This window comes from Palaemon carinicauda, chromosome 16, assembly GCF_036898095.1.
Source record: "Palaemon carinicauda isolate YSFRI2023 chromosome 16, ASM3689809v2, whole genome shotgun sequence".
In the NCBI taxonomy this organism is placed as follows: Eukaryota; Metazoa; Arthropoda; class Malacostraca; order Decapoda; family Palaemonidae; genus Palaemon; species Palaemon carinicauda.
The window spans coordinates 37990879-38000226 of NC_090740.1; the positions used below are offsets into that span (position 1 = coordinate 37990879).

At 43.1% G+C, this 9348-nt stretch overlaps 1 protein-coding gene across 1 annotated transcript; it reads left to right on the forward strand.

The window, feature by feature from the left end:
• Positions 1-7783: 7783 nt before the first annotated feature.
• On the forward strand, positions 7784-8089 carry LOC137655263 (uncharacterized). Its single transcript, XM_068389147.1, has one exon. The coding sequence runs from the start codon at positions 7784-7786 to the stop codon at positions 8087-8089; it is 306 nt and encodes a 101-aa protein (XP_068245248.1).
• The last annotated feature ends 1259 nt before the right edge of the window (positions 8090-9348 follow it).

Genomic DNA, 9348 nt, shown 5'->3' on the forward strand with positions numbered 1-9348 from the left:
GTAGCCAGATCATCTAGACACACTTTCCAACACTAAAAAAGCAAAAGTTTTAAGACACTATTTGGCAATATCTTACAGAAAAATGACTTGGCAAAAAAATGAAAAAAAATGAAAAAGGGGCACTCGCGGTAAAATGGTCCTCGTGGTGATGAACGACATTTTAACTAAAAATAAAATCATGCACATGGTAGCCAAACAATCCACCAAGACTTTCCACAACTGATAACCTATACAAGTTGCACCATTCTACGACAATTTCATAATACGTAATAACTTTGATAATTATGCAAATTACCTTAGAAGGGTAAACTCGGTCGCGCTCGACCCCGACGCGTCTCAGAAATCGGGGAAGGAGTACAGCTACAGCAATGCACATCTGGACACTACTAGAGCGTGTAGGCGAGACACCTACTGCAGGTCGATCACCCACAAATTCAGTCACGCTCGGGGTCGCTAACAATCCACCGTACCGTTCCAGGGTTAAACAGAATGACAATAGAGCATGTGAATGTTAGAGATGAGAAACTTAAAGAAGTAGTTAGATCAAATGAGTCAAATATTAACCAAGATGGTCCAACATCCAATGTAGATTCAGAACCAATTCATGTACCAGTACAAGATGAGGTTAAAGTGCTTCCTAATATGATTAACAGAGGAAAGCCACCTGAGAGATTAGATTTATGAAGATTTTTACAATGTCAAGTTAAGGGGGAGGAGACTGTTATGTATTATTGTAATGTACTATATTATTTCAAGTGTTGCAAGTATTGCGCAACATTGCATCATATTGCATGAATAAAACATGTTATGCTTTTTACATAAGAGTAATAATTTGTTTTGGTATTATGATTCAAACATTTGTTGATTACCTCAAAGATAGGATGTGATTCTTTATGATTTTGTACTGGAGTAGGATTTAAGTCTTTTCAGAGCGATGCTCTTTTGTTTAGCAATGTTTTGGTTTGTCAGATTGTGTAGGACGCTCCACAAACACTTGGGAGTCAGCTGTCACAGAGCAAATAGAGCAATGTAGTCCTTTATACATTAAATGTATATTTTAAGAATACCAACGTCTTATTATCCATCAAGCCAAAACTGACGACTAGAGATGGGATCAGCTGAGAAATAATTACTAACAATTGTTCATCTATGTTCCAGGTAATTATTATGGTTAATAGAACTTCCTACCAAAGTACCATATCCCAAAGTAATATTATCTAAGATAAACTGGTATCAATTCTATGTAAAGATAATAAAAGTATATGCTTCAACACAAGATTCTACAGCAGACTAACATAAGCTTAAAAACAACGTAAATCTCAAGAAATTGCAATGGTAATGCGAGACATTTAGGCAATTGTAGAAAAGTCCCTTTTGAAGACACAGTCAGACTATACGAACTGGGAGAAAGAAACTTCAATGCAGGAAGATTAATGTCAAGGTGTGGTACAAACGGGTTGTTTTTAACTAGCACATGATTCATAAATCCTTTTTTAAGCTAAGGAGTCAGAATTAGTAATCAAATTGAATATATTACACAACAGATTCAGTAGCGCTCTACTAGACAAAAGAACATATTCAGAAGAGGAATGCTACAGCAACCATATGCAAGTGGTAATAACACTAAGATTAAAAAATAAAAAAAAATAAGAGGAAAGTGGAAGAAAGAAGGTAACTGACACTTCTAGTAACAGACCAAAAATTAAAGGAACTATATAGAATTGAACTGTTAAACAGATATTAGGAAGAGGAGGAGCTGGGGAGAGACTGGAGAGTCCTACAAAAAGCCCTAAAAGACCCAGCTAAAGATGTATTACCCAAATGTCAAACTGCTGTGAAGTGTTGAATAGAAAAGAGCCACTAGAGGAGGAAGAACTGGACAGAGATTGAAAAATCCTACAAACAGGCCTAGAAGAATCAACTCAAGATCCTGTATCCAAGCTGGAAAATTAAATTTTAGACAAAGAAAAATTGTAGAATTGGCAAACAAAACATATAACATAGGATGCATTGGAAATAGAATTGAACAGATGCATCTTCATAAATCGTAAAGTGCGGTCTACACAAGACCATCAACATAGTGAGCAAAAATATATATATATATATATATATATATATATATATATATATATATATATATATATATATATATATATATATATATATATATATATACATTTTGAGATCAGTATTAATTGGAATAAAAATAAGATAAAACCAGTATGTATTTACAGATATGAAGGGTACGAGAAATACAAAATTCAAGATGTGCATATTGAAAAAAAAAAATAGGCGGTAAAAAATTGTTTTATCTGTTTTGTAGATTATGAAAAATCATTTGGTAAAGTTAGACACTCCCAGCTTATAGGAATTTTAAAGAGCTCAAATATTGACGGCAAGAAAATTGGGCTAATTACCTATATTTATTGGAGCCATGGACAGGAACAATACAAAGAGTAAGATAAGGATATATTATGTCACCAGAGCTCCTTTCTATATGTGGAGAAAATATACTGAAGCATATCAGGAATAGAAGGGATAAGACTTGGAGCAGAAAATATAAATACTATTAGAATTACATATGATACTATGATAATAGCTGACTTAGAAGATAAATTGTAAACACTGTTTGACACAGAAAAAGGGATAGTATGAACATGGTACTGAAACTCAACATAAAGAAAACAGAGGTGGTAGTAGCATAAAATCTTTTTTGGTGCTCAAGCCATGTCATCCTGATGGAAAAGTTCTAGTAAGTAGCTTCCTAGGGTATGTTTGACTACAGTGATATTCCCAGAGAATTTAACTTAAGGTCTCCAGAATTCTGACTCCTGGCACGAATATACTTAAAGTTTCCTTTCAGGATATCGCATAATATCAGGGGACGTATTCTTGACACACCACATAGCAATCTTCACCCCGCATAGCGTTTACGCTTCAAGGGAGAAAGTGGCAAAATAAAAGAGCAGCCGTTGTTAAGGTTCCCTCCCTCCGTTACTGTTTGAGTTATTAGATGGAGACATCATCGCCGCCATCTGCATTCCTTTTTCTGTAGCGAACTCGCTCGGTGATATTTTCCCGGTAGCTCCCTCAGTATTTTGGATTTATCTTGCAATCTCCAGCTTCTTCTGCCGCTGGAAAGTTGAGTATTTGATCTTTACGTTGTATAAATTTAGCTCCTGCTGTAAAGTAAAAAATTAAATCAAAATTAAGTTAATTTTTGGCAGAGCTATTGCCTGAATCGGAGGCATCTTCAGCGCTGTCGTTCGTAACGCAAGAGTTATATAGGTAGCCAGAAAGACTTTCCCGGTATAATAGCATAAATGAAATTAGCTATTTAGTCTTCATTGCTAGGACTTAATTATATTATTGCGATAGTATTCGCATTAGTTTCGGCGATTTAGGTAGCCAATCTTGTTTACGCTAGGATTCCTAGCCTAGGCGTTCTACTTTACTTTCATGCATGATATAATAAACGTTCCTGGTGTTATTGAACTTAAATGAAGATATTAGGCAATTTATACATGCAAGATATATCGATTGCATATAAACATTCCTCTTCTAAGATAGTATACGAGAGAGCTTCGATGATTTAGGTAGTCGATCTCACTGTCACTAGGCTAGTGGCCTAGGGGCTTTAGTATACTTTCATACATACTCCCCGGTTACCCTCGTGTATAGGGTAATCCCTCCTTCTCTCTGAACGTAGCCTTAGGCTACAAACCTAGTTGGTCATGCCACGAGTTGTCATTTAGACAAGACTAGGCTAAGGTTTTTTCTGCCCCTTCCCTTAGCTGCAGATGATAAGCTTTGGGTTTAGGTAAGAACCTCAGAGTACATAGTCGTGTGCCGGCAGCTGATCGGTAGGGTGTATAGATTCCCCTGTCGGTTTATGTTGTCGGCATAGGAGGCTAAGCCTCCCTAGACTGCACTTGAAGGGGTCATATGATTTACCCCCTTCTCCTTGTGGTCTAGTAGACTAGTCCTGCGCTGGCAAACCCTAGGCTGAAGAATAGATAGTCTTTTACTCTCTAGGATGGTACCGGCACTGGAACTCTGTTTCTCTCTTATTAAAGGTGGCGGCTATATGGCTGCCGGCCCCCCTTTACTATAGTGGTAGACCCTAGGCTGGAGAATAGATTCTCCGTCCGCCTAGGATGGCGCCGATATTGAAACGGAGCTTCCTTAGGGTGTGGTAGGACCGGCAACCTGCCGGCTCCTCTCACCCCTTATACAGGACCCTTTTCCCTCCCCTCTCTGTTCTTTAGTGATGGCCTAGCCATCACAACCCTTTGGCCGTCGTCCTGCAATCTCACCGCTTGCCGGCAGGTTGTAGGGCCGGCTCGGGCTTTTGCTTGTATGGATTAGTCGTTCAGCTATCCATTTCAGACAAAAAGCTCCGGGATAGCTGTGTCGGCGGGAACAGCTTCCGGCAGAAGATCCCCTAACTATAAATTGTTCTTCAGTCCCTTCTTGGACTGCCATTCACAACCTGTGTCCGGCAGTGACCGACAATGGAGGTGGATGGGTGGAAGCATGAATATCTTATATTCTCCCCTTGCATTTGAACCCTCATTCTAGAGGAAGGGAGTGAGACAGTGCTCTTACATCATCCTTCACTCCTTGCTTTCTCTCTCTCTCTCTATCGGCTAGTGCCGCCAGGTACTAACCTAACTGGCGGCTGGCGGCCACTACCCTAGCCAGCAAGATGCTGGCCTGATTTGTGCACCAACAGTCAATGATCCACTGACACAACTGACTCAGCTGGCAAGAGCCGGCCGAGTTCTGACTACTGGCCACTACCCTGTCACATAAAATGCTGACTGGGCTAGTGCGCTGACAGTCGGTGACCCGCCGGTGACTGGCAACCTGCCGGCAAACTAGTGGGCCGCCGGCCACCATTGTCGATGTTGTGCCAGCTGAACTGTGCCCTAGGTGCTAGCCTTGCCGGCAACATGCCGGCTACAACTACAGTATATATCTATACAGTAGCCAGTATATTTGCAGTATAGATCATAGTGCAAACAGAAAACTATGGTATAAAAGTATACAGCAGTTAAATTTCCAACATAATCTGTGTGTTCAGGCGCAGTCAATTGTTGAGACCACATAAGATAAGGAAAGGAATTCTCTTTCCATATACTGATAGATGATCAGTTACGAACAACCCTCATCATTAATCATTTTTGGAAGTTGGTGTTAAGTTACACGTATCTATCCTTATAGGTTAGATCTCTTCCAAGGGGCCTCCTGAGGAGGATAACCCTAGGCTTTAATCTTGAGGGAGGTCACAGCAATCGGCTGGGCAGGAAACACACGTATGTGTCTTTCTTAATTCATTTCTAGCTTATCTATCCTAAGCTATATGCAATAAAATAAAATGGAAAATATCATTAATAATATTTATTAGTTTAACTAATGAGATGAACTACCTTTTACTAATTTTATTTTCTCCTCTTTACAGTAGGACCATGTGAAGTGCTGTAGCGTCTTCTGCAACGTCCGTAGCAAGGACTTCTGCAGCCACCAGGAGTGTAGGACTCACTCCCATTGTTCCATCACCAAGGGGGATCTCAAATACTGGGACCCCGAGGTATGTACTGTGTGCCAAGCCTTGTTTAGTGAGGCCTTCAAAGACCCCAAGACAACGGAGGCAAGGGATGCAGCTCGGAGTAATCTGCGTAGATGGGTTCGTGGCTTCCAGAAAAATGCCATGGGCCTTTACCTCCCGAATGAGGGTATGAGGGCCTATATATTCCCTAAAACATCTGCGGATGCTGTTATTCCACAACCTCACCCTGAGATCCCTTGTGTCCAGATTTCCGTTTATACGGATGTCTTGGATGCGATGAAGGGCATCCATCTAGACGACGAGAGGATGTCAGGGGTGTCAGAAGACACCGAAAAGGACCTTCTTGCTGAAGGTTAGGAAGAGGAGTCAATGTTGGCTCCGGAAACGGAAGAGGATGAAGTCGAAACGGTGTCCATTTTGTCGGTTCAAGCCCCAGAACCAGTGCCCTCTACGTCCTCCGCTCCTCCAGCTGATACATCAGATAAGACCCTGTCTGCCATCATTGCTATGATGGAGACGTTCCAAAAGCGGAGTGAAGAAAGCATTAAGGAAGGAGATTCATCAACTTGCAGCGTCCCGTGGGTCTCATAAGAGACTCAATGTCAAGAATTTTCCCTCGTGCTCTGAGGTGAACTCATGCAGAGTACATGCCAATCACGAATGGGAAGATCTTTATCTCAGAAAAGCTGGGAGCTATCCTTATCGAGGACATCGAGTTCTAGGCCAGCTTTGAATCCTATCCAGACTGCTTCGACCGTCTAAAGGAGGAACCTGTATCCAAAGAGGAGACAGAGCCAAAAGAGGTCATAGTGCTTGACCATGCAAAGGCTCATGCTTTGTTGGCTAGCAGTCTGAAGGACAGGGGCTTCACTAACTCTAAGGTGCCAGCCCTGAGCAAGAAATACCCTTCCTTTCTTGCTCAAGTGACAATGGCCTTTCCCTTTGCAGAAAAAGGGGTCAAAGCGGTGATGAAGGCAGTGGAAGCTGGGAAACCTTGCCTTACACTGGAGGAGTGTAGGCCCCTTTCCCTAGCCTTGCAAATGGATCACAAAGACTGAAAGGATATACAGCTTACCTTCTCAGTCGGGAAGTTGGAGGCGGATATCGCTGGACGTTAGTTTAGTGAGAACCTCCCCAAGTTGTCTGACTTTCTCCTGCGCAGGGAGCAGGAGAAAAAGGAAAGGCTTGCTGCCTCGATGTCCCTCCAGACCACCTTGGAGGCAATGGCCAGTGAGCATAGATCCCCAGATATGTTCATGGTCGTGGCCAAAACACATTTAGCAACCCTGATCAAAGACTTCTACGGCTTTGTTAGAGCTAGAAGGGCTTGCAAGGAGTTCGTGTTTGTCTCGGCTGCGGTAAAACACGAACCCAGGAAATTGATATCTTCCAATATCTCGGGAAAAGACCTCTTCCCAAGTGAAGTAGTCAAGGAGATAGTCGACAAGGCCGCCACGGAGAACAGGAACCTTCTCTATAAGTGGGGTATGTCGGCTAAAAGAAAATCTTCCCCGGATGAGGGTCCCCAACCGAAAAAGAAGACAAAGAGGCCAAGGTTGCCCTCTCACCCCGCAACACAATAACAGCAACTTCCCATGACCGCAGTGCCCCAGATGGTGGCACAGCCCCAACCCACCTACCAGATGGTACCCCAGCAGGTGGTGACTCAGTCACCAGCCTTTACTCCCTCCTATGAGAGGCAGACCACTACCTTTCGCCCTAAAGGTGGAGGGTTAAGTAGGGGTTCCTCTAGACATCTCCAAAGAGGAAGAGGGGTTAGGGGAGGACGTGATCAACGAGGCAAGCACTCTGGAAACCAGAAGCAATGAGATGCTTCCGGTACCAGGAACAGTCAAACTATTTCGGGATCGCTGAACCTTCTATCCCTGGGCCCACAGCCTGATCAAGAACAGACTAGGTTGGATCTGGAAGGCAGCTCCACCATCATTTCTGCAATTCTTCCAACACTCCACCCCCGTTCTGGAAGAATATACCCGAGAACTCTTGAGCAAATGGGTGATAAGGAGGGCAAAGTCTATCAAGTTCCAAGGAAGGCTTTTTTGTGTTCCCAAGAAGGACTCAGACAAACTCAGAGTCCTTCTGGACTTGTTGCCACTCAACAAATTCATAGAAAACGACAAGTTCAAGATGCTGACCCTTCAACACATAAGGACCCTATTGTCCAAAAGGGCATACACAGTCTCCATAAACATGGCAGATGCCTATTGGCACATTCCGATCAATCACCAACTCTTGTCCTACCTAGGATTCAGGCTACAAAAAAGAAAGTACGCTTTCAGAGCCATGCCCTTTGGAGTAAACATAGCTCCAAGGATATTCACTAAGCTTGCAGATGAAGTCGTTCAACAACTACACCTAGAAAGTGTCCAGGTGATGGCCTACCTGGACATTTGGCTGGTGTGGGCAGCATCCAAGACGAAGTGCATGCAAGCATCTAAGAAAGTGATCCAGTTACTGGAACATCTGGGATTCAAGATCAACATCAAAAAGTCTTGACTATCTCCAGCTCAGAAGTTTACATGGTTGGGCATACATTGGGACTGACAGTCACATTGCCTCTTCATTCCATTAAAGAAGAGGAGAGAGATAGCGGGATCTGTCAAGAGACTACTAAAATCCGACAGGATTTCAAGACACCAACAGGAGAGAGTGCTAGGCTCTCTTCAGTTTGCATCAGTGACAGACCTAGTGTTAAAAGCACAGTTAAAGGATGCATCAGGAGTCTGGAGAAGATACGCATCAAACGCTTGAAGAGATCAAATAAGATCGATGCCGATCCGACTACGATCACTTCTCAAGCCATGGTCGAAGTTCAAGAACCTGAAGAGGTCATTGCCTCTGCAACCGCCTCCTCCTTCAGTCATCATCCACATGGACGCATCAAAGGAAGGATGAGGAGGTCACTCTCATCAACCGAAAGTTCATGGAACTTGGTCCTCTCTATATAAGACCTTCCACATCAACATTTTGGAGGCCATGGCAGTCTTACTCACTTTGAAGAAATTGTCCCCTGGCCCTTCAGTCCATATAAGACTGATCCTGGACAGCGAAGTGATAATGATATGTTTGAATCGTCAAGGTTCGAGATCACCTCAGCTCAACCAAGTGATGTTAGCCATCTTCCTCTTAGCGGAAAAGAAGAGATGGCACTTATCAGCAGTTCACCTTCAAGGTTTCCGCAATGTGACGGCGGATGCTCTATCCAGACTAACGCCGATAGAGTCAGAATGGTCCGTAGATGCAAGATCATTCTCCATCTTACATCAAGTCCCAGAACTGCAGATCGACCTCTTCGCGACGTGCGACAACAAGAAACTACATCGTTATGTGACCCCATACGAGGGCCCTCTAGCGGAAGAGGTGGACACCATGTCCCTTGACTGGAACAGATGGACCAGGATATGTCTGTTCCCTCCAACAAACCTGGTGATGAAGATCCTCAACAAGCTGAGATCTTTTCAAGGAACAGCAGCCCTAGTGGCTCCCAATCGGCCCAGGAGCAACTGGTTCCCCCTAGTATTGGAATTGCAGCTGAAGGTCATTGCTCTGCCAGACCCAGTTCTGACTCGACAAGTACAGAAGTCGACTGTCTTCGCTTCATTGTGGAAAACCCAAGACCTTCATCTCATGATTTTCTCTCCTTAACAGTAAGGAAAAGGTTTGGGATCTCGAAAGAAAGTATAGACTTCTTAGAGGAATATAAGTCTAAATCTACCAGAAGGCAATACGAGTCATCTTGGAAAAAGTGGGTAGCT